Genomic DNA, 27,174 nt, shown 5'->3' on the forward strand with positions numbered 1-27,174 from the left:
AGGTCCAGAGAAGGGACTTTCAGAAGGCCCAGCCCTGCCGGAAAGTGCCCAGGCACCTTCTCTGGGAAGTGGAACAGGCGGGGCCCGCCAAGCTCAAGGCTCTGCAATCAAAGCCAGTGTCTCTGGCTGTGGGCCAAGAAGACTCCCAGGTGGAGCCGCCTGGCAGAGAGTGAGGGAGAGTAAAAGCAGGATATGATCTTCCCTCCCCAAGTCGTCCGGGCACGGGCCAGAACGAGATGCATCTTGTGTCTGTCCAGGGACGCCCAGTTCACTGCGCCGGGACTGCCAGGCGGGAGGGAGGGCTGTGGGCAGGAGGCCAGGACCGGGGGTCGCCTGGGGGCCCACCCATCCCGCCGGCCCTCCCGGGAGGCGCTGGCTGCCAGGGCGCGCTCTGACGCATCTCGCCTGCGTCCTCCGGCGCCTGCCCGGCCCTGTGTGGCTGTGGCCCGGGAGGGAAGAGGTCAGGAGGCTGGCCTGAGTCCAGCCTCACCCTGGGGCCGGGGGAATGGCCTCGGTCACAGAGGGCGTGACAAACCAGGTGTCCTGACTCCCAGCCCAGGGCCCCTGCTCCCGAGGGATCGAATGCTGGCCGCTCAGGCAGGAAGAGTGGACGGAAGCCAGACCCAGCTCGGGGAGGGAAGGACACGTCCCTGGGTGGGGCTGGGGTAGGGGGCCGCTGAAAGTAGGCTGCGGGGCTTCAGGCCTGGCCCGAGAGGTGCGGGGGGCTGTCGGGACCCAGGCCAAGCGGCCGACCCGTCCAGCCCGTCAGGCCATGTGCACCCGAAACACAGACTCCGGGAGGCCGCTTATCAGCGTGGCTGTCCCATGAGCTCAGCGCTCTCCCCACTAAGAGCAGAAACATGTGTCTCCATGACTCTGTCCCCGCGGCCAGCAGGAGTGGGGTGGGGAGCCGCCCGCCCTGACCCCATTACCCAGGCGCAAAGAGTGAGCCGAGTGGCCCGACCCTGGCCCAGGGCCCTCCCGGGCAGACCGAGCCGCCACGAGCACTGTTTCCCAAGCTGCGCCCTCTGGGCAGGAAGCTCAGGGCCTCTGCGCCCTCAGAAACCTGTTGTCCAGGCCTTTGCTTATCAAAGGGCCACACACGCGGGGTGAGGGTCCCGCCAGGGACCCCCGGATGCAGGAGGCAGAGGACGACGTGGCTCACCGGCTTTTGTGGGCCACGTGGGGACCCAGAGAGCTCTGACCAAGTAAGTCCTCGTTTCATACGAAACGTTCTAGAAGTTGCCGTTTTCGCACGCCCCGAGGTGAACTGTGGGGCAGAGGAAACGGCTCCTGGGGAACAGGTCGGGTTTGAAAGTCAGATTTTCCTCCCTCTCGTGCCGCCCAGAACTTTTCCGAGAGACGTGAGAGGAGAGAAAACAGACTGCACTGTTTTCAGTCAAAATAAAACTGGCCGGCCTGCCTCGCTGAATTCTTCAAGCCGCCCAGACGTGAGCCGGAGCGGATCTCCGCAGTTCTGCCCTCCGCTGCCCACGTTTGGCCCTAAGTGGGGTCTACGAGCTTTGCTTCTCGTCGGGGGTCTCGGGGACCCTCCGCGGGCAGAAGAGGAACCAGCAAGGATCCCGGGATCTGCCACTTTCCCCCGTGTCCACCGCCACCAGCCTCACCGGCCCCTGGGACACGGCTGCTGCCGCCTTCCAACCCGTACGTATCCCTGTGCCCCTGTGGCCCCCGTTAACCCCCCGCCCCCTCCCAACACACTGAGGCAGACATACCCCAACTCTCTCAGGCTCTCTCCCTCTGAGGGCAAAATGCAGCCGCCCACCCAGCCAGAAGGGTTGCACGAGGTGGGCCGGTCTGCTGACCCTGTCTCTTTCCAAGCTGCCCCCCCATCCCCCGCCCTGCTCCACCACTCAGGGCCTGGATCACGCAGGCTCAGCCCCACCCCGGGGCTTTTGCACTTGCTGTTCCCACTGTGTTGAGGGGAGACTTGCGTCCCCCACAATACGTTCAAGTCCAAACAGCCAAGTACCTGTGAACGTGAACTTCTTTGAAAACAGGTTCTTTGCAGGTGTGACCAAGTTAAGATGAGGTCCTTAGGGGGGACCCTCACCCAGTGGACTGGTGTCCTTAGAGCACAAGGGCAAGTAGGGCACACAGACACACAGGGAGAACGTCACGGGACCACGGAGCAATGCGTCTACGAGCCAAGAACCGCCGGCGCCACCGAGGCAGGAAGGAGCCTTCGCGAGGCACGGCCCTGCCCACGCTCTGACTGGGGGGCGGTCCTCTGTGGCGGCGGCTCTGGACGCTAACCCACGCTGCCCGGCACGCCGTCCCCTGGCCCTCCCTGTGGCTCCTCCTTCCCCGCCCGGGCTCAGCTCAGAGGCCACCGCTGGGGGGCACCAAGCCCCCGACGCTGCCCTCTCCCACCACGGAGCTCCCGCGTCCGGACCACTCAGTGGCGGCCTCCTCTCCCTCCGAGGGCAGGCGTGGACGTGGCCTCGTGCGCTGCTGTCTCGGTATACAGGTGGCGATCAGTAAGCGTTCACGAGGGAGACGACGAGGCCGCCAGCCGGGCAGCCCACTCACCTGTTCTTGTCGCCGCCCTCGGGCTCGTCGACCTCGTCGGCACTGCAGGTGGCGCTGGAGTCGCTGTCCTGGGGGGCGCTCGAGCCCTTGGCCGTGGGGCCTTTGCCCCCAGGGCCGCCGCCCTCCTTCTTCTCCACCTTGGGCGCCCCCTCGGGTGTGGCCTCGGCTGCGGCCTCCGCGCCCCCCTTGACCTTGTCGGGCCCCTCCTCGGCGGCCTCCTCCTCGCGCTCGCTCTTGATGGGCTCCGAGGGGGCCACCTTGCCGGGCTCCTCTGTCTTGCCCACGTCGGCTGCCAGCTCTTGGGCCGCAGGCGGCTTCTGCTCCTCTCCCTCTTCAGCCGAGGGGGCGGCTGCTGCCTCTTCCTCCTTCTCCTCCTTGGGCACCACAGCAGGGGCCGCGGCGGGTGAGGCAGGCGCCGGCGGGGTCGTGGGTGGGCAGGCGGCTTCGGGGGCCGGGGCGGGCTCGCTGGGGGCCGGGGCGTCCTCAGGAGGCGGGCTGGGGGGCTCAGGAGGTGGCGCATCGGCGCCCGGGGTGGGCGGGGGCTTGGGCCCGCTCTGCGCGGTGTCCTTGGCGGCCTCGGTGCGGGGCGACGGGATGCTCTCGGTGTCGGAGCTGTTGTTGACGGTGGCTGTGCGGGGACAGTGAAGATGGAGTGAGCGGTGCCGGGGGCTCAGGGTGGAGGCAGGCCCGGCCCTCCCCACGGCCCCCCGACAGCCCCGACTGCACACCCTGGCTCCAGGCAGGAGCTCAGGGCGCTGCGACCCCATCGCTTGGCACCACGCAGCCCTAAGTCTCCCACACGCCTGGGCAGCGCCCCCGCCGGCCCCTCCCAGTGCCCTGTCCTCCTCTGGCCCCCCTCTCCACCTGCTGACCCTGGAGCCCAGCAACCTGTTAACTTCCAACCCCCCGGGTGGGCGGCCCGCACCCCACAGAGTCAGGCTGGGGGCGGCCAGGGCTGCAGGCCTTTGTTTTGGGGTCTCCTTTTTCTCATCTGGGCTGCAAACCCTGGCTCTGCCCCGGCTGGTGGCCTGGCCGTGGTAACACCGGTGGCCTCCCAGCCTTGCTTTCCCCATCTGCAGGGTGGGGAGAACAGTTCCCACCCCACAGGGGCTGTGACAGCACAGGGTGACACCTGGTAACTGTCTGCTGTCGTATCACCCCTGCTGTCATCATAACACGATGACATAAAATGGGGCCAGTGAACTCGAAGGAGCCCCCGGGGAAAGGGTCCACACCGACTGCATCCCCCAGCCATTTCCCACAGGGCTGGTACACAGCAGGGGCACAATACGTATCCATCGAATGACTGAACGTGTGTACAGATGAAGGGAGAGGGGACCTCAGCTCCAGGCAGGCCTGGCTCTTTGGGCTTAACAACCGCTCCTGTCACTTCCTGGGTTTCAATTTTCCCCATTTTCTACAAAATGGGCACATCCGAAACCCCCCTCCTCCACACTTCCTGTTGGGGAAATCAAACTGGGTAAGCGTCACAGGTGAACACACTAATGAAAAATCAACCAAGCAGTCAAGCCAGCACACTAATCTGCACGACTGAGCCTGGGAACGGCATGGGGAACAGACACTGCGCGGAGGAGGGGGCACAGAGGTGGCGGCAGCACAAATGGTGGTGCTCACATGCAGAGGCGTGCTCACAGAGGTGGGGCCCCTCATAGAGAAAAGGCCCCCTTGGGATGCCCCCCGCCCTGGTCAGGCCCTACCCCCGCCCCCAACGGCCAGCTGGCCACATTCGTACCTGGGCCACTGCATTCCCCTCTGGGTACCTCGTTCCCAGAGGCGTGTAAGGCTGGAAGGAAGTGAGAGAAGGGTTAGAAGCGAGGTGACATGAGCAGCAGGTGGGGTGGGAGGTTGGGTGGCCAGGCAGGGCTGGGAAAGGGGCCCAGGGCCCAGCAGGCAGCAGGAGGACCTACAGCCCTGTCCCAAGAGCCCTCACCCCTGAACACTCCTGGGTGCCCTTGGACAAGTCACTGGCTCCAGGGTCCTGGGGTGGGAGGTGCTGGCCTCAGAGGTGGGCAGGGCTGGGGGAGAGGCCCTTGGGGCTGCCCAGCCCCGTCTCACCCCTCAGACGCAGAGCCGGGTCAGCAGGGGTTGCTGGTGCCCTGCAGAAACGCTTCCCTCAGCTTTCACTGCCTCCAGACCCCCGGCCTCTCCCACTTTAAGGCCCAGAGCAAAGGCCATCCCTTCCAGAAATAATAATCCCAACAAGAGCAACACAGGACTCGCTCGGTGGGTGCTGGGCTCCGGGCAAAGCTCTTCACACACACGACTCATCTCACCCTCAATAACCTCTAAGTTGGAGGTGATCACCATTCTCCTTTTCAGATGAGAAAACAGAGAGGTTGAGTCACTTGCCCCAGGCCACACTGCGTGGAGGCAGGAGGGGGTTGACCCCAACATCCTGTGTCCCTAACCACCGGTTCCTGCCCCTGCCTTCTGACTCCGGCAATGTCAGTCCCTCCTTTCACGTCATCAGACCACAGGATGGAGGGGGCCAGCGCTGAGGTCCCCTGGATAAGTGGTTTCGCCCCAGAGTCCGTGTGCTCATCTACAAAGAGGGCGGTTCACGCCTGGCTCTCTCTCTTACCCAGAGGCTTGTCTGTCTCCGTCAGGGGTTCTCAGACCCGAGAGAGCCTGAGGGCCATGAAGACTCACATGGCTGGGCCCACGCCCAAAACGTTTCTCACTCAGTAGGTCCAGGTGGGGCCTGAGAATCAGCACTCCAGACAAGTTTGAATCCTGGTCCCCAAACAGGCCAACTGGTTACCTTGGGTAACCTCTCTGTGCCTCGGTGACCTCATCTGTAAAATGGGGTGATGACAGCACCCACTGGGCTGTTGTGACAATTAAAGGAAATAACTCAAGGCTGTTGCTCTTATGACCACGATCTTTACTAGGGACACTACGGGGCCAAATGGATCACTCCTCCCTCCCCTGGATTCACCTCCCCCCTGGATACGACAAGGCACTTGCTGCCTGCCCCGTGCAGGGAGGGGTCTGCAGTGCAGTTGGGGCTGGCGGGGTATTCCAGAAGGTTCCATCGTGGTGACCTCAGGCCCTAACCCAGAACCTACCTCACTTCCCCTATCCTGGTCACAGGGACAGAGTTACGCAGCGAATGCCGGCTGGACTGGCAGATTCCAAGTCCACCAGCTACGTGACACCCCATGTGAGTGATTCTCCTCTCCCTGGGCCTTGGTTTCCTCATCTGTAAGATGGGAACATCACCCTGTGCCTTTGGGCAGGATCTTCTAAACTGCCTCCTTGATGCGCACAGAGCCATCAGGTGGTCACAGAAGGCTTGGATTCAGCCAGACCAGCACCCCCGCCCCACTACCCAGCAGAGAATGCCTCTCTCCCCATCCTCGATAGGCTGTGTGAACCCTACAAGTGGCAGGGAGCTCACCACCGCACAGTTCTCTCACTGGGCAGCGCCTGTTCTGCTTTTAATGCTGAGCCGAAGACTGGCTTCCTCTAACTTTCCCACCAAGCCTGCCTCCTGCCCGGATGGATATTTAATGAGGGGATTGGGTTTCTGCTCCCTAGGCTCCCTTTTCCTGGCTACAGACACAAGACCCAGAATGCACAGAGCAGAGGGGTCTGGAGCCTCCCATCAGACACTGGTCAGGCCTCTGGTCAACTCGGGCCAGAAAGACCCAAGGCTGGCAAGGAGGCCAGACTCAGCCCCCAAGGTCCATCCCCAGGGTAAGACAGTAATAACCAAATGGCTTGATTCTCCATTTTCAACCAGGAAGCAGGATTCAGGCTGGTGAATACACTGCGGGCTGGTATAGCCTGAGTTTATTTGCATGTCTTGTTCACGGAGCCAGGGGGTGATTCACACTTTCCTCACACGTTGGCAGAAGTCTGGGAGTTTAAATGCAGAGACGGGCAGATAGGAGGGACAGGAAGGAACCCTGGCACGGACAGGAGGAGAAAAGGTTCCCTTCACCGAGAACTTGAGGCCCCGCTGGGGAGCTCTGGCCGGGGAGGTGGTGGAAGGAGAGGCAGGGACATTCAGCTACGCGGGGGTTGGGGTCTTCAGGGGTGTCATGCCTTGAGGGCTGGTGTAGACCAAGGAAAAGGGAGAGAGGGGCGGGGGCCAAAGGCAGACTGATCAGTGACCAGGGGTGCAAGCCTGGTGTCGGGCAGCCTGGTGTAACTCCCGAGTCTACAACACTGATTACATGGCGGAGCCGCAGGTTACGTGGGGGCCGGGCTCTAAGTTAGGCGACCATCTCGTGCAGTCAGAAATCCTCCTTTTGAGAAGTGGGCCAAACGGCCAGTGCAATTTAAAGGACTGATTCTCGCTCTCTCTTTAGCAGCCCTCACCTGGTGGGAGAATTCATCTAAGATCAGGGTAGACGACGCATCTGTGTGATACCTGGGGTGCCTGGAGTAACTGCCCTGAGCCTCAGTGCCCGCTGACAGAAAGTGGGGGCTATGCAGTTTATCACCGAGACACTCGGGAGTAAAATGAAGCATAACTGTATAACTTTTGAATACTTATCGACCAACGGTATTGGTTGTACTTATATCAGTCAACTTGTAAAATAATATTTCAGGTCAAAAAACTATTTTCAGGGACTTCCCCGGCCGTCCAGTGGTTAAGACTCCGCACTTCCACTGCAGTGGGCGCGGGTTCGATTCCCGGTCGGGGAACTAAGATCCCGCATGCAGCACAGTGTGGTTAAAAAAATTAAAAAAAAAAACATTTTCAAAAATAAACTTTCTTTTTCTAAAATGCTGGGCAAGGTAACAGGCGTCACCAGAGCTGGATGCGACCTGGACGTGTAAGGTCACCAAGCACAAGACTGAACTCACAGGGGTCAGGAGGATTGAATGGACAAGTGTCCTGTGGGCGCAGAGATGCCGATTACCATTATTATTGTTGCCACTGTCACCATCATTATCACTGTCATTTTCACCATCATCACCACCACCATCATCATCACCACCATCACCATCATCACCATCACAACCACCATCACCATCACCATCATCATCACCATCAACACCATCATCACCACCATCATCACCACCACCACCATCACCACCACCGTCACCATCAACACCATCACCACCATCATCACCACCACCATCACCATCACCATCATCACCACCATCATCACCACCATCACCATCACCACCACCACCACCATCATCATCACCACCATCACCATCATCACCACCATCATCACCACCACCATCACCACCATCATCATCAACACCATCATCACCACCATCATCACCACCACCATCACCATCACCACCATCATCACCACCATCACCATCACCACCACCACCACCATCATCATCACCATCACCATCACCACCATCATCACCACCATCACCATCACCACCACCACCATCATCATCATCACCATCACCATCACCACCACCACCATCATGCTCTCCTCTTGGGGCGTCCAGGCTCCTTCTCGGTAGCACCCAGGCATTTCTGGGAGAGGTCAGCTCCCACCGCCCACCCTCACCTTCTGCCTCCTCCGCCATCTCCTCCTCGTTCCCGCTCACGCCTGACGCCTCCATCTCCTCATCCTCCACCACGGGCGGGAAGGCAGCCTCCTCACTGGCAGCAGCTGGTGCTTTCTTCTTCTTCCTCCGTGCGTTCCTCTCCTTCTCCTAGGGCACAGGGATGGCAGTTGGTCAGGGCCAGGGCAAGGGCCTGGGCTGTCAGCCCGGGGACTCCTGCTGCCGGAGGCCTGCCACAGCTGCAAGGGACAGTGATCCCATCCACGTGGTCTTGAGGGTGCCCTTCCCCCCTCGTGCCCCACTGCACGGGCCAGACATGCCAGTGGTTATTTTTACCCAGAGCTTCATTCTTCCATCATGCCCCAGATACACCTGGGGCGCAACCTGGCCTATAGGCTGCCCAGACATCCTTCCGGAACAGATGAGGAAGGACTGCCTCTGCCTGGAAGCCCCCCATGATCGCTCCAGCCCTGCCAGCTGTCCTAGCCAGAGCAGTGACCACACCCTCTGGAGGACACACTGCCAGGCACGGACAGTACACTGGAGAGAATGAATGAATGAAGCTTTTCCTTGCAGCCTCATCTGTCCCCAGCTGAGCCCCGGGGGACAGGCTAGCTTGGGCAGCATGTCATTCCACCCCACCAGTCTTTACACGGCACCCCAGGGGCTGAGAATACACGACGAATGAGGAGACAGGGTCCCTGCCCCACAGGCCACCTAGTCGGGGAGATGAGCAATCAACACATCAATTAAAAAGACGACTCAGAGGTGGGGGCATGGCTGCTGAGAGGGACAGACAGGGTGGGGTGAGAATGCAAGGGCGGGGCAAGGAAAAGGCTTCTCGGAGGAGGTGACATCTGAGCTGAGGTCTGAGTCGTGAGAAGAAGCTGGCCAGGCAAGGCTCTGGATGAGTGGTCCAGGTGGAAGGAACTGCAAGTACAGAGGCCCAGAGGTGGAACCAGCTGGGTGGTTCAAGGAACAGAAAGAAGGCCTTCGCTGAGCAGCCCTTCACTTCCTTCCACGCCTCCCCCAGTCCCCAGAAGCCCTGCTCCCCACGCATGGGGCCAGGCACCCACCCCCAGCTCATCATCACTCCTCCTCGACAGCTCCCGTCTTTGCACCGCACTGGGCCGGGGGTTCCAGAAGGGTGTCTCTTTAGCCCCATGCTGAGCCAGCCAGAAAGTGTTGATTGACTTACTGAGTGACTGAATGGGCAGCGTCCAGGGCTTGAACACACGGTCGGCAGAGTCGGGGTATATGTGGAGGCAGAGTGTGCTGGGGGTCCGAGGTGACCAGGGGCTCCCAGGGGAGTGGACTGGTCCCTAAGAGGAGACCCGCCCCAGTACAGCTGGTGTGACGGGAGGGGTCGCAGCCTGAGCCCTTTGGGGTCCCTGAGGAAGGAGATGGAACCTAAACGCTCCCAGACATGCCAGCAGCTCCCAGCGAAGCCCCTCACACTGGGCTGACTCGGTTCCTCCCAGAGTTCACGTCCACCCGAACCTCAGGATGTGACCCTTCTTAGAAATGAGCTCTTTGCAGATGTAATTAGGATGAGTTCATATTAGATTAGGGTGGACCCTAAATCCAAAATGACTGGTGTCCCTAGAAGAAGAGGGAAATTTGGACACAGAGGCACCCAGGGGAGGGATGCACCCCCAAGACAAGGAACGTCAAGGATTGCAGGCCACCCCCAGAAGCTGGGACCCCCAGAAGCGGGGAGCGCAGGGCAGGAGCCTCCCCTGGAGCCTTCGGAAGGAGCGGAGCCCTGCCGACACCTTGATTTCAGACTCTTAGTCTCCAGGATTGCAAGAGGATATGTTCCTGTACCAGTCTGTGGTGCCTTGTTACAGGAAACAGGAAACTAACGCACCTCCCCTCCGCCAATCCCCCGGCCCCCAGGAGAAAGCCATCATCACCGTGCGTGAGTGAAAACACAGCACAGCCCGCCCTCGGGCAGATGCTCCATCACCTCCAGGCGCCAGCCGGCCCTGCCCAGCCTGGCCCCTCACCCCGCAGGGCTGGGCGCAAGCCTCAGGGGTCCCCAGCCCCTGCCTGGGGGGTGGGATCACTTCCTGTCCTGCCTTCTTCCTGAGCAAACGGGGGACCTCGGGGTGCAGCCGCTCAGAATTCGGGGAGGAAGAGGGAAATGTCTGTTAGCCCGTTAGTCACGGTTTCCGTCACCAGCACTCGGCCAGGACCACAGCCCCACCCTGCCGAATGTCCACGGGACCACTGTGGGAACGCCCAGCTCCACCATCCGCCTGCCTCTGGGGGCTGGCGCACCCCGGTCCCAAACCCCGAGCTTCTCCCGGAGGGCCCCCCGCTGGAGCTCGCGGGGGCATGAGAAAGTTGTGCGGCCCGTGGGTTTGTGGGTGCAGCTGAGGGATCCCCCTTCTTCCCCAATCTATCTTTAGCAGACAGGGACTCACTCGAGTGCTGGAGCTGGGTGTGGCAGGCGACTGGCTGCCCGGGGGGTGGGGGGATGCTCGGAGCCTCGCAGGGAACGGGGGCTCCTATGGGCCTGGCTGGGATGCACGTCCTGCTGGGAACCTGAGGTCTCTCTGAGCCAGCAGCCCAGGCCACCTCAGGCCAAGTGGGGTGAGTATGATGTCAACACCAGAATCCCCCCGGCTCTGGGTTTCAGAGGCTGGGACTTAGTGTCCCAGGAATCATACCAAACCCTTCCACACGTGGCCCCGAACCTCAAGATCGGGGCATGTGTATGCAACAGGAGATGCTGGCGATAGTAGTATCGGTAGTTACAGCTGACGTCTGTTAAGCACCTACTGTGGGCCAAGCATTCTTTACTTATTAATTCACTGGATCTGCACGTCTACTCTGCGAATCAGAGCATGCCACTCCCTACCTCGAACTCTGCAGACGCTCCCGGAACCTCTTGATATAAAACCCAAGTCTTCCCCACTCCATACAGTCCAGTGCGATCTAGATCTGAACCCCACCCAGCTCTCTAACTCGCTCACCCTCCTTGGTCTGTTACAAACACACTGCCCTTCTTGTGCAAATGGGCTTACAATGCCCCGGCCACAGGGCCTTTGCACTCGTCACTTCTCTGGCTGGACAGCCTTCTCCCAGACACCCACATGACTCATGTACCCACCTCCATCAGGGCTTTGCTCATACATCACCTCCTCAGGGAGGTCCTCCCTGATTACCCTGTCAAAATCAGCTAATCTCATTCCCCATCAATCACTTTCTACTACTATCCCTCATCTATCTTCAGACCACAATCTGAAATTATCTGTGAGTTAATTTGTCTCTAGAACTACAATTAACTCAAGGGCAGGCATCTTTGTCTGTTCTCAGCTGTATTCCCAGGACACCTGGAACAGCGCCTGGCACAGAAGAGACATTCTGTAACTACTAATTTAGATGCATGAACCTGATAGACAAAGACGCTGGCCCAGAGAGGCAGAGACACTTGCCCAAGATCACACAGCTCGTGGGTCAAGAAGCCCAGACTTCAATGCAGGTCAGGTTCAAGTACCTCCCTGTCTGACCATCTCTCTCTGCAGGACTGTGCAGCCTCAGATGCAAGAGGCAACAGAGGAAAACAAGGCAAGGCGGGGCCTGGGCTGAGATGGACAGAGACAGAGAAACATGGAAGCTGAGCCCGAGAGCCTGGATTCACAGATGGGAGAAAAGGGTAACCTTCGGTCATTAGGAGGGGGAGGGAAAACCTTGGAGAAGTCACTGGTGCCAAATGTTACATAACGCTGGGACGCGCTCCGCCTGCCCGCCCGATCCTGCTTCCTGCTGGCGTCGCCCGTAGCCACGCTCAGGCCAGGCCTGGTGCAAGGCAGGAGGGGACACCCGCTGACCCTCTGTTTCCCCCGCTGCTTCCTCCACTGGCCGAGGGTGACGTGCCTTCCTGAGCTCCAGACGGGGCCCGGCCAGCAGGAATCACCAGGACCTGTCTCCCTCCCAGGGTCTGGAGGGTGTGGGACAGCATCTTGTGAGGACTGCTTGCATTCTCCAGTGACAGGGAACTCACCCAGGCACCATGGGTGGCCACTGTGAGGACTGACGGACCCAGGCTGACGGGCCCCCCATCCCTCACTGAGCTTTCTCCACAGCCTTCAACCTAAGTCCGCTCGTTCGCTGTCAGCAGGGAACGAGAACCCGTCCCACTCTCCCCAACAGCCCTTTCTCGTCCACAAGTGACAAGCAAGGCTCCCCTGTTTGCTGGCCTCAGAACGCGACCCACCGGCCCCCACCTTCTGGTCCCCGGCTTCCCAGCAGGACCAGCCTCTGCAGAGTTCTGCGGGAGCCCCGTCCAGTAATACAGGTATGGGTCCAGGAAGGGAAGCCAGGGGCCCCCACAGACTTGGGTTCAAACCCCCTCTGCGGTGTCTCCCTCCTGTCCTCAGCATCTTCACCTGAGGACGGGGCCAATGGTGGCGACCTCGGGGGTCTGGGGGAGGGGCCCAGCTTGGGCCTCGGGGTCCCCCTGCTGTTCACGCCCCCTCCCCGGCCCACCAGCGATGCTGCCCAGACACCGGTATGTTCAGAGTCTGGGGACAAGGAGGGCGACCGTCTCGATCAGCTTTGGCTACACTTCACTCAGACCAGCACAATCCACCCCGAGCCCGGCCCACGCTGGGTCGCCCCTCAGCTCACAAACCTTCAATGGCTCCCACTGTCCATTAAAGAAAGACCCAGCTCCTCTGCCCAGCGGGAAACCCCACCCACACGTATACCCGGGGCACCTGCCATTGCTTCCCTGGCATATAGTAGGTGCTCAATAAAGGCTGGCTGAGTGTGTGATGAGGATAACGCCCAACACTTACTGAGCACAGACCGAGGGCCGGGGTTGGCAGCCTCTGCTGCTCACAGCTACCCTATGGGTGGGTCTGGGTCTTACCTCCTTTTACAGAGGAGGCAGCCGAGGCTGAGTGCTGAGGCCACGAACCTGCGGGCGACAGCCAGGAGGCCACAGAGCTGGGGTGTGAGCCCTCTAGCCCAGAGCCCTACTCCATACCATCGTGCTCGGCTGCCTCTTTGAATGAGCGAGTGAATGAATCAATCCATCGACTAATCAATCGCTCAGGCAATCCAGGAGCAGGCATACTCTACACCCAGTTAACAACCAAGGGAGACACGGCACCCAAGCCGCCAGGCATCTGGCGGCCATGGGCACATCACTACTGATGCCACCACCTCTGCTACCAATGATGCCACTACGGCCCTCTCTTAGTAGCACTCGCGACGTGCCAGGCCCAGTTCTAAGCACTTCACACCCATTCACTCGAATCATTCCCACAACAGCTCTTTGAGGTGGGAATTATCCCCATTTCAGAAGTGGGGAAACTGAGGCACAGAGTGGCCAAGCCACTTGCCCAAGGTCACACAGCTAGGAAGTGGCAGAATCTGGATTTGAACCTGGGTGTCTTGGGCCCACAGTCCCCACCCTGGCTGTTTCTGCACACCTTATTCAAGAGGGCACCTTGAATGCCCCTGAGAAGAATGGGGTCAGTGGCTTTAAAATAAAATAATGATGATACTGATACTACTACCAGTAGTTAGAGCAGCTAACCCCCATGGAGCGCCCCCCTCTGGCAGGCACTCAGTCCTTTACATGTGGTAACTCATTCGCTCTTCACCTGAGTTCTCGGGGTAAAGGCTATCATTCTCCCACTTTACAGATAAGGAAACTGAGGCTCACGGGGTACAGCCGCTGCCTGAGGTCACACAGGTGCCAAGTCATGAAGCTGGCGCTTGACCCCCACTTTCGCCCAGGAGCCCAGGCTGCACCATCCACCTGGCTGGAATCTCTGTTTCCCCAACCCACCCTCTCAAGTTTCGGGGCCCCCAGGGGCGCAGCAGGGCCGTGCCCCAAGGAAACCTGGAAAGTGAGGTGGGGGCCAGTAGGCTGTGAGAGGAGATACCTGTAACCCAACAGCCTGGGCGAAGCGGGCTGGTGTGTGGGCACCGGCTGGGCTGGGCTGGGCTGAGCAGGGAATGGGGGGAGGGGAGAGGCAGGGAGGACAGGTCAGAGGGAGAAGGGGATGAAGCAGGAAGATCCCTCTGTCCCTGGGGCGATGCTCAGGGCCGCACTCCCAGCCCAGTTAATCCTGAGTTGGTGTGTAGAGGCCGACATCCCGCCCCCATCCAACCACCACCACGGCCAGCACCACCATCACTGAGCTGGATCCTATCTGCGCTGCGGGATCTCAGCAAGTGTTACCGACAGGCGCTCCTTGGCCTTGGCCCTCACTGAGCCTTCCACCCTGCCGAAACCAGAGTCCTGAAAGCTCTAGAAAAAAGCAGAGCTCCCTGTGTTTCAGGGGGCCCTGCCTGAAGCTCAGGGAGCACCGGGAACCAACTGCACAGCAGGCGGGGAAGGGGCAAGAGGCACAGCCTAAGCAGACACCACGGGGAACGGGCACAGGCAGGGGCCTGGCTGAAGGAGACCTGGCGGCCAGCCCCAGCCCTGACCACAGGGCCAGGGCACAGCGTCCCCCTCTGGCCTAGGATGCTTGGGGTGGGGGTGGGGAGCTGGGGAGGGGTGCCCCCAAATTCTGCACAGTGCTCAAGGAGCGTTCAGAGAGGGTGATCCTGTCCCTGGCCCGCCTGCCATGCCGTGTGACCTCGGCAGCCTGCTCGTCCTCTCTGGACCAAGGCGGGCTCCATGGGGGAGCAACTCAGCCTCCCAGGACAGGGTGCACAAGCAGCCCAATCAGGGGGAACGGGGAGGGTGGAGAGCTGTGCGTCCCCCTCTTGTACCTTCATATCTACAAGGAAATATGCAGCCCGCCGATTAAAAGCATGCGTCCTCAGGTCACGTAGTTGTGGGTGCAAAGCCCAAGCCAGCTGTTTATGAGCCTGGCTGAGCCTCAGTTTCCCCAGATCTGAAATGGTGACAATGCTTGGCATGTCACAAGTGTGCCCAAAAGGGGGAAGGGAGGGGGATGGAGGGAGGGAGGGAGAGAGAGAGAGAGAGAGAGAAAGAGAGAAAAAGAGAGAGAGAAGGAAGGAGGGAAGGAAGGGGGGAGGGAGGGAGGAAGGAAAGAAGGAAGGGAGGGAGGGAGAGAAAAGGAAAGGAAAAGGAAAGGAAAGGAAAAGAAAAAAAACAAGCCACCCCCAAATGGCCCTCGCTTCCCAGTAACAGCTGCGGAGGAAGCGGCCTCTCCGTGGAGACCATTTACGGGCTCAGTGAGGCGAGCCTGCCCCGTCTGTGCTCCTGGAGGAGGGAAGGTCCGTGCCTCTTCTCAATGCCCTGGAGGCCAGGGCTGGGCCGGCTGCTGCCTGACCTGTCCACTCCTCCCCCGGGGTGGCCCTAGGACTGAGTTCGAATGGAGTGCGGGAGATGCTGACTTAGGGCTCCTCTGCCTCTGCATACGCTGACAGCCCTGAGTCCCTGGGGAGCCAGTGCCTGGCCCACCGAGCTCCTTCCTCCCTGCCCTGAGCCCTCAGAGGCACTACGGGTCCTCAGAGGTGTCTGACCGAGGAGTGCTGGGGGTGGAGGTGGGGAGGCAGAGGTGGGCCTGCGCATCGCAGTACCCAGGAGGGATGCTTACGGCAGGGACCCACCCCTGCAGCATTTCCGGGGGACCACGCAGCGGGAACCTCGAGGGGCTGAGACCTGGGCAAGAGAGCTGGCGGCAGACCCCTCCCCACCCAGGCTCCCGGGCTGCAGGTCTGGCCCACAGGTCTGGCGGGGATGCACAGGGCAGGGGCGGGGTGGGAGCGGGGACACTCACCATCTTCAGCTTGTGCTGCTGCAGGATCTCATCCAGGTTCTGCCTCTTCTTGTAGTTGAAGTAGAAGTTCTTACACTGGGACACCGTCTTGGAGCCCACCATCCGGGCGATGGCCGACCAGTTCCGGCCGTGTTCCAGGAGACCTGTGCGGGGGAGGGCGGCAGGTGAGGGGCGGCAGAGGGCTGGACGGGCAGCAGGGGCCCGTACCCACAGCCTGGAGGGCAGACAGAGCCCTGGGCGAAAGCAGCCCTGATCCCGGGGCTCAGGCTCACTGCACAGGCCCAAGGTTTCCGGAAAGAGATGGCTGGGGTGGGGGACACCAGAAGGGTGTGGGAGGCCTGGGCTCCCCGGGCTGCATGGGACAGCCTGGGCTCTAGGAACTGGAGGGGCAGGTGGGTGCAGCCCTGGGGGTACCCCTGCTGAGGCCACTGTCAAGGGTTCCGGGGGCTGAGGGCTGAGGTCTGGGGCGCAGACCCCGCCCGGGGCCCCACCTCTCCTCCTCCCCTGGCTGTCTTGACCCGGCACTGACACTCGCTCGCAGCTGCAGACGAGGCCTCGGGAGACGGGCTGTTTTCCGGCCGCACCAGGCCAGAGAAAGGAAGGAACGTGTGAGCAGGGCTGGGAGGGTGGAGTCCGGCTTGGGGTGAGCTGGCCCAGGATCCTCCGCGCCCAGGTTAACTGGGGCACACCCAGAACCCAGAGCTCCCCGTGGACGCCTAAAGGCCCACCCTGGACTCGGGGCCCACCAGGCGTGGTTCAGGGTCTGGGAGTGGACTTGCCCCCCCAAATCACAACCCCCCCATCTCCATGAGCTTCTCACACAGCCTCACAGATTCCTGATGTGGGGAGAAACGCCCAGGAATTGGTAGACCCCATCCCAAATTCACCTAGGGCAGAGAAAGTTCCCTCCATCCCCACAAACTCAGGCCAGAGCTGCACCTCCAAGGCCTCTGCCGTTCTCAATGCCACGGACACCAGGCTCTGCAGAAACATCATTCCCCCAGCTCCCCTGGAAGCCAGCCCCGAGTCTCAGCCCGTCTGCCCGCAGCGCTCCCAGCACACGCCTCGCACAGGCCAGCGCCTCTGCGTTTCTATGCCTTGCATCTCCAGGCAGCGCGCCTTGTGTGGCCAGGTCAGCCCGAGCAGGTAGGGCCTGCCCCCTTCCTGACGGCTGCAGAAGGGGCAGATGGGAGGCTCCGGCCTCCGGGGACTGCGGGGCAGGACTGGGCCCCCAGAGGGCAGCAGGCGTGAAGCCTGAGTCACGGTGCTGGGAACACAGCAGCCTCTGAGCCCCAGAGCTAGACTCATAAGGACTAGCGAAAGATCTCCCATAAAGAAGTTTGAGGCTGTTTTCCTTGAATCAAATCAAGCTGCAAGCGGGGAGGGCCACGACGGGTGTTTCTCAGGGGCGCGGGAGCGTAAGGGGCGGACAGTCTGTGTGGCGGTATTTTCTTTCATTCATCCATCCATCCATCCATCCATCCATCCATCCATCCATCCATTCATTCAAACGTGTGCCGGCGGCTTGCTACATACAAGGCTCGCACAGAAATAAAACGGCAGCGAAAACAGCATCAACAAACCGCCAGGTCACAAGGCCGAGCAACCCGGAGTTTGCGGAGCCCTGCAGACTTGGTTCCCTCTCCTCCCTGCTGTTGAGGCCACGGCTGCTTTCCCATCCGCAGGATGGGGGAAACCGAGGCTCCAGGGATCAGAGGAGCTCACAGCTTGTGGGGTGGGCCAAGGGGCCGAGGGGACGTGGGACCCAGGTTGTCTGCCCTGGGGCCTCTGGCCCTGGGGGGTGGGGTGCTAGACTGACAGGCCACCTGCTCCCCTGCGGAGGCCACGGGGCCACATGGCCCCAGGGCAGCGCCTCAGGGTTCCTCAAGGACAGGCACGGAGGGGAGGGCTGGGGCGTGGGATCAAGTGTAACCCAGCCCCCTGACCTTTCCCTCCGCCTGCGCCCGCAGCAGCTGCCGCTTCCACAGGACCTGGCGGAGGACGACGGGGACGCGTTTATTTATATTTCCGCAGCCGGGGCCAAGAGAGCCCAGGCAAACACGCTGGGCCGGAACCCCGGGAGGGAGAGGGCGGGTCTCCCATCTGGGCCTTCTGAGGGGTAGGTATGTGGGGTGCGGGGGGGGCGACGAGGGCCTGGAGCGGGGGTGGGGGTACGAACCTCAGCGAGGTTGACATTTACAGACTCAACACATAAATAAGGAGGGCGCTTGGAGCTGGCTGGGGGGTTGGGGTCCTACTTAACTCCACTGGTGGCAGAAGCAGGAGCCGGGGTGGAGGGGTCACCCGGGCCTTCCCGAAAGCTGCTCTCGAAGGAGTGCTGGACTGAGCTGTCCAGGAGCCCCGCCAAGAACGTGCTGTGTGGTCTCCGCCATCCCCTCTGCTCTCTGGGCCTCAGTTTCTTCAGCTGCTGCGTGAAGGGCTGGGGTGAATGTCCTAGCATTGCTGGCTAGGGTCCCTGGGGTGGGAGTGGACGGGCACGAGCTTCCTTCCGGTTCTGGTTCTGGTCCCGGGAACCCCAGACTGAGGGTGCCAGGCACAGGGAGATGCACTTTAGACCCCTCCATGCCTCGGAGACCACATGGACCAGACCCAGCTGCAAGCCCCCCCCACCCCCCCGCCGACACCCCTCTACCTGGAGAGAGCACCTCTGAGCAAGCGCCAACCAAGACCCCCAAGATTCGCCCCAAGCACAGACCTGCTTCCAGGAGAGCCCCAGCCCGACAGCCTGAGAGGCAGTGGAAGGGGCACCAGAAGAAAGTGGCTGGGGGAGTATAGAACTCCCGAGTCCTCCGCCCTGGGGTCCCTGTCTCCCCTGGGGTCCCTGTCACTGTGGCCCAAAGTCCCCCCCCCATCCCAGTCCCCTCCCCGGAGCCACTCACTCACATCCTCTCATCTGCGTCTCCCCCTCCGCCAAGTTTTCCGGAAACATACGGCTTGGAGGATGCTCCAGGGCTCGGAGCTGGGAGCCGCGGGCTGGGAGGCGGGAGGCTGGGCGGCCCTGGTGCCGGCTCCGCAAGGCTTCTGGCTGGCGTCTGCTGGCGGCTCAGCTCGGCCTCACATCCTTCTCGTCCAACGGCGCGAGGGAGGGAGGGAGGAGGGAGGGGCCGGGCGGTGGGAGGGCGGCAGGCGGAGGCTGGCTCCGAGGAGGGCGGGGAAGCGGCTCCGTGCTGCGCGCCGTGGTGGCCCAGGGCTCCTCCGGCGCTGCCACCCCTGAGCCGTCCCCCCCGCCCCAGCTGCGGGTGTGCGAGGTGCCCTTCGCCGATGCGGGCGGGCGGCGGGAAGGTGTTGGCTGTGCCAGGCGTCACCAGGGAGCACAGTGTCAGCGGCTCCTCTGGGCACCAATGTGCCCAGCGCGGGCGCTCAGCCCCCGGACCCCCGACGCCCCCGCGGGGCAGAATCCAAAGACCCCAGAGCCTCTCGGGCAGCAGCGCCCGGCAGCCTCGCTACGCGCCAGGGCTCGTCCGATCTTCCTGCTGCCTGACCCAGCGAGACGCGTCAGGGCTGAATGTGACCTCCAGACGGAGGCTCGCGGGAGGGGCGGGGGAGTGTGGCAGAAGCCCAGGTTCGGAAGGGGCGGGCCAACTTGGCACTGGCTTCCCCCTCCCTCTCTCCCCATCCGTGGCGGTGGCGGCGTCAGCAGCGGTAAGAACAGATGAGGGTTCAGAAAAACAGAGCTTCTCCACCCCGGCAGCCGGGAGCAAACAGCTTCTTCCGCTGTCATTCCCCCTGCGCTGGTTCCACCTGTGGTCTGCCCCCCTCCCAGCCTGATGCTGCCATGGTGGCCAGGCCCTTCGTGGGGGGCTCTGGAGGTCTGGATGGGCTGGAAGGCGGCAGTGGGTGGGCAGGGCTAGCCTAGCATTCTAGGAGGAAGCTTAGAATTTGAGGGGACTCTTCCAAGCGCAAATGAGACCTCCAATCCCTGAGGATGGGGGGAAGGGTTTGGAGCCCGTCAGAGGGCTCTCTGCTCCCCGAGGGTCTTGGGACTACGGCGGCCTCTTTCTTCCCTCTCTGAGATACCCGTGACGACTGGGTCAGCCCGCGCCCCGTACAAACACCTGCTACGGACGACCCAGGCAGCTCCCGGGAGGTTGAAAGTTAACTGAGTTGAACTTTGGAGCGAGATCCAGGTCACGACCGATTTCTCCAACTCCGGGGTCACTGACCTGCTTGTCCCTTCAGCCCTCAGCCTTTCCATCGTGCCCAAGAAACCCAAGGAACGACAGGCCACAGGTCTCTGAAGCATCCCGATACCCCTGCTTTGCCCCCCAGCCCTCGCCCTGGGCCCTGGGGCACACCCTCCAGGGCAGGCAACAGATCCCAACCACATCAGGGACCCCGGACGTCCTGCCTGAGTCCCATGATCCGTTCTCTGCAAGGGAGGCCCAAGACGGCTTTCAAGGATGCCAATCCCGTCGTGTCACTCCTCTGCTTCAAATCTTCCAATGATGACCCAAAGCTCTTGGAATCAAATCCAAAGGCCTCAGCGTGGGGCATGAGGCTCTGCAGAGCCCGTCCTGCCCCGCTGTCCAGCCTGCTTCCTACCTCTCCCCTCGCTCCAGCCACTGGAACCTTTTCTGCCCAGCCCTTGGATGTGCCCCAGGACATTTGCACTCACTGTCCCTGCTGCCTGCATGGCTTTTTCACAGCTCTCCTTCTGTCTTCCTTCAGTTCTCAGCTTCAAGTGATACCTCCTCAAGAGAAGCCTTCCCTGACCACTCTCTCCCCAGTCGCCCTCCCAGCCACCCTGCCATCGTGGGGTTTTGTGATCTCCAGAGCACTTATCACTCCCCGAAATTAGCTCCTTGGCTCCACTGGTCGTGGACAGCCGTGTCTCTGCACCCACAACTGCTAGGCGTGCAGGAGGCATTAGGCAAATGGACAAAACTCCAGACACCCTGGGTATCTGGGTTTGGGAGCCCTCTGGGCATCCCCCCCAGGCATCTCTGCTGCCTCTCTGGGGCTCCCAATTAGGAGCTCCAAAGAGAGGAGGGAGCTGGGCAGTTTATCCCCCGGGGGGGTCCTGGACCCTCCCCTCCCCAGAAGAGACGTCAGGGAGTGCCCACCTCTCACACGAGGGGCACGTCCACACACACTCTGCCGGTGCCCCAGACGGCAGATTCTGCCAACATCCCCTGTGGTCTGGATTCCCTGACCTCACTTCTAATTCCTAAGGAAGGAGTTTCCTTCTGAAGTGTCAAGAGGCGGGAACTAGGAAGTGAAATTGACCAAGACAGGAAGTCAAGCCAGGAGGTCTGAGTCACAGACGTGGAGCGCAGAATGAGGTGAAGGAGCAGGGGGTGGCCGCAGAGGTGCCAGTGAGAGGGGCTTCTCTGCGTGGTGGCGTGTGGAGGCTTGGCCAGCCCACTCTGGCCGTCCTGGCTACGCTCGGTGGGGAGCTTCCCATACACTGTCTGGGGGCCTGGGACGAACTGTTCTCACGGGAGCAGTGACTCACCCTCCTCAGCTCACGTACACTGGCCCCCAGAAAGGCCTCGTCCCTGTTCTGTCCCTCCGCACGCTGCCACCCGCTCAGGGTCCCTGCTGTAGGCAGCTCTCACCTCTGGGGTCTTCGAACCTGTACCAGTAGCCAACCTCCCCCCCGCCCCTGCCATGGGCGAGTTCTGATAACCTGGGGGCAGGAGGAGCCTTTCTAGCACCTGCAGTCACCACACTGTCATCCATCTGCATCCTGGGAATGTCACAGCTGCTCCCTCGGGAAACCAGCGTCCGCCACCCCCTCCTCGCCCCCGCCCCGAAACACTCGCTCCCCATTACCCCAGCCAGCCCTGAAGTTTTCTGTTCCCTTCATGAAGACGCACAGGCCGCCTACAAGAGGGACATATCCACACCCCTCCCGCCAAATGCCACTTTCCAAGAGAAACTCCAGTTTGCAAAACAAGATTTTCTGCCTAAAACACTGTCAAAGGAGGGGGGAAAAATCCAGCAGACTTAGTTCTGAGTCATGCCACTTCCTTATTTTGGAAACTCCAAGCCCTGGGTGGGTTTGACTTGGACCCAGCCCTTGGTTGGCGACCTTGCCAGGAGCCTACTGTGTATCTGAACCTCTGACAGTCCCGCCAGTCCCCGGGGGGATTCGGCCAGACAACTTCACACCTGAACTTGGACTTACGTTCCAAGTAAGTCCAAGTTAACTTTTCTTTCCGTCTACCCTTTTCAAAATAAGCCTCGGTGCCTACATAAGCCTCAGCTTCAGCTATTACATCTGCAAATCACAGTGACGATGTGATCTCCCAATACATGATCAAAGCCAATGATCTCCCAATACACGATCACCTATTAAGATGAAAAAAAAAATCACCCGTGTGCGACCCGACACTCTAGCACTTTGGGAAAAATGCCACGTTATGTGTTCAATGTCAAGTTTTCCCATAGAGCACAGCCAAGTGGTTTGCTCCCAGGACCAAACTATGTTATTTGCTGGGCAAGTCCCAGCTCACTGCCCCCTTGGGCCTCAGTCTTCCCATCTGTGAAGCAGAAGGCGTGTGTGCATGTGCACGTGTGCGTGTGCATGTGTGCGCGTGTGTGTGCATGTTGTGTGCGTGTGTGTGCATGTGTGTATGTGCACGCACATGTGCGTTCGCAAATATGGAGAACTCGCCTTGAGGGTCCCTTGGGAGGATTAAGTAATATCATTCGTGCAAAATGCTGGAACCAGCCAGCAGCCACCACGTGGTAACAGACATCATCACTGCTGTGTAACCTACCAGGGGGCTCTTTCCCTGAGGAAGCACCAACTGGAACGCCCACGTGTGGATTTTGCCCCTGGGAGTGCAGGTGGGCTGGGAGATGCTTGACTTTACTTTCCAGGGTGCTGACAAGGAACAAGAGAGTGGCCCGGAGCTTGCCCTGGTGTCTGGCTGTCCCCCGCGCTCATGCAGAAACCCCGACTCTCTCCTCCTTCTGAGCCATCACAGTGGCCAGTTTCCCACACGTCAGAAGCATCCAGGTCGGGGGAGCGCGCACCCAAGACAAAGCTCAGCATTCTCTCTCCAGCCGGAGGTGGCGACAGCTCCCCGCCGATGCCAGCCCCGGGATGCTGCAGGCTCCCTTCTGACAACCTTTACGGCCGCCCCACTCCTGTACATCAACTGTCCTCAGTCCCCGCTCCAGGCGCTGGCCCCGTCTCCTGCTGGGCCCTCCCTGGTTCCCGTACTCAGAAGTGACCCAGCACCCCTGCTGCATCAGCCGCCAGACCTGTGCGCTAACCACAGCGCCACGCTGCCCGTCGTGAGCGCCGGTGGGCAGGTGCACGGCTGTCCAAGCACAGAGGCCATCGCTCTCCCTTGGTCCCTGCAGTGAGGACAGCATGAGGCTTTGATGATGGACACGTGGATGGCAGGCCCCACATTTCCAAGTTCCAAGGCTGGGGACTCACACCTCCCCTCCCCAAGCCTGACTCTTCATCCGTAAAAACTAATTAAACCAGCCAGTGCGCACAACAAGCGTTGTGGAGGTGCAAAGCAATTAGTGGTTTCTCCCTCGGTCCCCATGAAAGGGGGCGAGTCCTGCAGGCGGAGACAGCCTGAAGTTACTGGGGGAGAGTTCGGGGTCCACCTGGGCTCCATCCGGCCCGACAGGCCTTGCGTGGGGCCACCAGATCCTGGTCCCTGCAGCACCCTACTCTGGGGCCGCACACCTCGCCTTCTCCCTCCTCACCAGGCAGGCCACTCGAGGCCAGGGAGGGGCCGGTGGCCAGGAGCTGGGCCAGTGCCTATTTCTGGTCTGGAATGGTGTGCCTGGGGGCTTCCCTGCCCCCTCCACAGCTGGTTCCCTGTCCACCAGAGAAGGGGGCTGGAGACCAGTAGGAGCTGCCAGCAGAGCCCTGGGCCTCCCACACAGCTGGGTCGAGACTGCAAGCCAGGCCAGGCTGACCTTTCCCAGGGGAACTAGAGCCTCACATCCCAGCCTAGTGCCTGCCCAGCATGGCGCTGGGCCCGAGGGCAGGCAGCCAGCTCCCTGAGGCTGCCCTGCACATGCTCAGTCCTCACTTGGTAGGAGCCCCAGGACAGGCAGCCCTGACTCCAAGCACAAAGGAAGGAGCAGGTGCCCACCTGCCAACCTGGAACCCTGCAGCCATCCTGTCCCCTGTCCCACTCCTCCCCATGCCATGGTCTTCCCCATGCTCTCAGAGTAACAGCCAAACTCTGTCCCACAGCTGGTAAGGCCGGGGGGTGAGGGGTGGCCCTCCCGACGGCCTCTCCATTCCTTGCCTCTCTTCCTCTCGTTCTCTGGGTTTTGATAGCTTCTCACTTGACCACGCTGCCCTTGCCACAGGGCCTTTGCACATGCTACTCCTTGGCTGGGAGGCCCTTCCCTCTCTCGTTATCTGATTAATAGTAGCCAGGCCCATGGACTCACTCATCCAAACCTCACACCAGCCCCATTCCCATTCTGTAACTAGAGTGCGTGAGTTCAAATCCCAGCTCCACCAATTGACAGTGTGACCTTGGGCAGCTCACTTAACCTCTCTCGGTCTCAATTTCATCATCTGGATAAAGACACTAGTAATAGCATCTGCCTCATAAGGTTCGTGGGGATGAAGTGACCTGACATACATGACGCCTCTAGCTGTACCTGGTACCCAGGCGTCCCGACAAGTACTTGACAGTGTTACTTCATGTTATTCCGTGCTTTGGGTGTCAGCCCAAGGGCCCTTCCCCAGCGCCGTGAAACCACCTCCAAATGTCACTCTACGCTTGCTCAGCAGGCCGCTCACCTCCAGCCCCTTCCCTGAGGCCCCGGGAAGCGCAGGCACTGGTCAGCGTCACACACCCACAAGGGACAGAGCTGGGACTCAAACCCAGGAAGAAAGGCTCCGGAGTCTGTGCTGAACTGCAGGCCTGCCCCTTCTGAGCACGTACTGTGTGCCAAGGGCTGCACGGATATGGCTCATGCCACTCTTAGGATGCCCCTCGGTGATGGCATCCCAGCCTCCTTTTGGAGGACGAGGGAACATGAGGCCAAGACAGGGATGGGCCAGGGTCACAAGGCTGAGGAGGTGGTTATCATTACAAACAGTGACAGGGAACTCAGTGTGTCTAAGTCACCACCCCTGTAAGCGCTTCTGTTTTCTTTCACCAAAACCCCACACAGGTGGCTGTCCTGGATTAAACGGTGTTCCCCACCCGCCACCAAATTTCATGTCCACCCACCTGTAACCTGTGAATGTGACCTTATTTGGAAAAAAAGTCTTGATAGATGTGATCGAGTTAAGATGAGGTCATGCTAGATTAGGGTGGGTCCTTATAAGAAGAGGAAAATTTGGACAGAGACACACAGAGGGAAGACAGCCATGTACGATGCAGGCAGGGATTGGAATGTCTAGAAGCCAAGGAGCGCCGAGGATTGCCAGCAACAGCAGAGGCTGGAGGAGGAGAGGCAGGACCCTCCCCTGGAGCCCTCAGAGGGAACCCAGCCCTGCCCACACCTTGATTTCGGACTCACAGTCTCCAGAACTGGGAGAGAATACATTTCTGTTGTTTTTAAGCCACTAAGTTTGTACCTTGTTACGGCAGCCCCAGGAAACTCATACACTGGGTGATACTCTAACTCCCATTGTACAGATGAGGAAACTGAGGCACAGAGAGGTTGACTAGCTTGCCTGAGGTCACAGAGCTAAAAGGTCCAGAGCCTGAGGTCCAGTTTCTCTCTGGGGATGGGGGACCCTCTGCAGCTCATCCTTCTAGGCCTGGCTCCTGGAAGTCTCCTGGGACGCCTGGGGCAGGCTCAGTGGTCCCAAGGCCCTGGGGACACCTGGCTGCTCACTTCCTGGGCTCCCTGAGGGAGGGACCAGGGCTGGCTCATCTCTGGGTACCCCTGCCCTGCACAGGGTGAGGCACTGGGTCGATGTAAATGGGTAGGAGGATGGGTGGGTACCATCTGTCTCGGGCACAGCTGGGTTTTGGGTACCTTCCTGGGTTTCTGAGGGCCGGGGGCACTGGAACATTCCTAGCCTCTCCACCCCCGCCCACTGTGGAGAAGGAGTCCTGGGGGCTGCCAGCACCTGCCTCCTGGCCCCGATCCCCTCCCGCCGCCTGGAACAGGCAGCCATTAGCAGCCACCCCGAGCGGTAATCGCCCAGATTGCTATAATTCACGGCGGACCAGCTCACTGGCACTCATCACATTATCACAAATGTCACTGAGCAGGGCCTCGGCGTGCACAGTCCCCGGGGGGGCTCGCACGCTGCCGTCTCCGCGGGCAGGACCCAGGATGAGCTCGCTGCCGCCACTGAGGATTCAACCTTGAGACAGTGGGGCGCACTCCCGTCCCAGCCGGTGAGTCATCCCCAGCCGTCTCCCAAAGGAAGAGAGAGGGCAGCCTCTGACTCAGCCGACTCCCGGTTCCCGGGCAACTGGGAAGGAGTGGGGATGGGGCTGCCATGACGACAGAAGACACAGCACAGGCTGGTAGCCCTGGGACATGCACGTGGAGCCCCTCACGGCCCTGGTGGGTGGGTCCCCGGGCAATATCACTGCCGGTGGCTGAGATCCCAGGGTCTCACGTGTGGTTAAAAAAACCATGCAATTCTACACAAATGCTCACAACAGCATTATTCACAATAGCCAAGAGGCGGAAACAACCCAGTGTCCATCAAGCAATGGATGAATGGATAAATAGAACTCCTCTGTCCGCACGGAGGAATACAACTCAGCCATAAAAAGGAATGAGGTGCTGACACAGGCTACGACATGGATGGACCTCAACAACACGATGCTGAGAGAGGCCAGACACAAAGGGGCGTATGTTATGTGATTCAATTCACGCCGAAGTCCTGAACAGGCAAACCCACAGAGACAGAAAGCGGACTAGTGGGCACCAGAGGTTGGCAGGGCTTGGGGAGAATGGGGAGTGACTGCTAATGGGTACGAGGCCGCCGTTTGGGGTGGCAGAAAGTTCCGGGGCTGGAGAGTGGTGATCGCTGCACAACGCTGTGAAGGTACTTAATGCCACTGAACTGTACAGTTTAAAATAATTAAAGTGGTAGGTTTTACGTTATATGTATCTCACCAAACTTAAAGGGGGGAAAAACATCACACATTTTCAAATAAAGCCTCTTTTGCACCCCATGGTGAATCCACACCAAAAACCACAAAGTAGACACAGAAGACAGGAGAAAAGGACAGCGTGGCCCCCTTGGGGGGCTGACAGCACCCACTGACCCCCGGCAGCCAGAGACCATGCGCACAGGCCCCCGTCAGTGCTCCTGAGACGCTGAAAATAGGGCCTCACCTGCGAGAGGAACCAAGGCAGCTCCTCCTCTTCTGAATGAGGCTGAGGGTCCAGCCCGGCCCTTCCTCCAGGCCGGCCTCACCAGAGGCCGGGGAGCTTGGAGGAAGGAGGTCTGGAG

At 60.5% G+C, this 27,174-nt stretch overlaps 1 protein-coding gene across 26 annotated transcripts in view; it reads right to left on the bottom strand.

Annotated features, from left to right (window-relative positions):
• The window catches only part of NCOR2 (nuclear receptor corepressor 2), a 223,385-nt gene that overhangs the window by 42,277 nt on the left and 153,934 nt on the right, over window positions 1–27,174 (bottom strand). For 20 of the 26 annotated variants that reach the window (XM_060170645.1, XM_060170652.1, XM_060170641.1 and 17 more), the window contains 4 exons: window positions 15,783–15,925; window positions 8,064–8,211; window positions 4,307–4,357; window positions 2,554–3,181 (listed from right to left, as the gene is read on the bottom strand). In XM_060170645.1, coding sequence (XP_060026628.1) covers window positions 2,554–3,181; window positions 4,307–4,357; window positions 8,064–8,211; window positions 15,783–15,925 — 970 coding nt within the window. The remainder of the gene's footprint in view (window positions 1–2,553; window positions 3,182–4,306; window positions 4,358–8,063; window positions 8,212–15,782; window positions 15,926–27,174) is intronic. The other 6 variants (XM_060170649.1, XM_060170660.1, XM_060170664.1 and 3 more) reach the window with 1 other exon arrangement.

The sequence above is a fragment of the Lagenorhynchus albirostris genome, chromosome 14, assembly GCF_949774975.1.
Source record: "Lagenorhynchus albirostris chromosome 14, mLagAlb1.1, whole genome shotgun sequence".
Classification (NCBI taxonomy): domain Eukaryota; kingdom Metazoa; phylum Chordata; class Mammalia; order Artiodactyla; family Delphinidae; genus Lagenorhynchus; species Lagenorhynchus albirostris.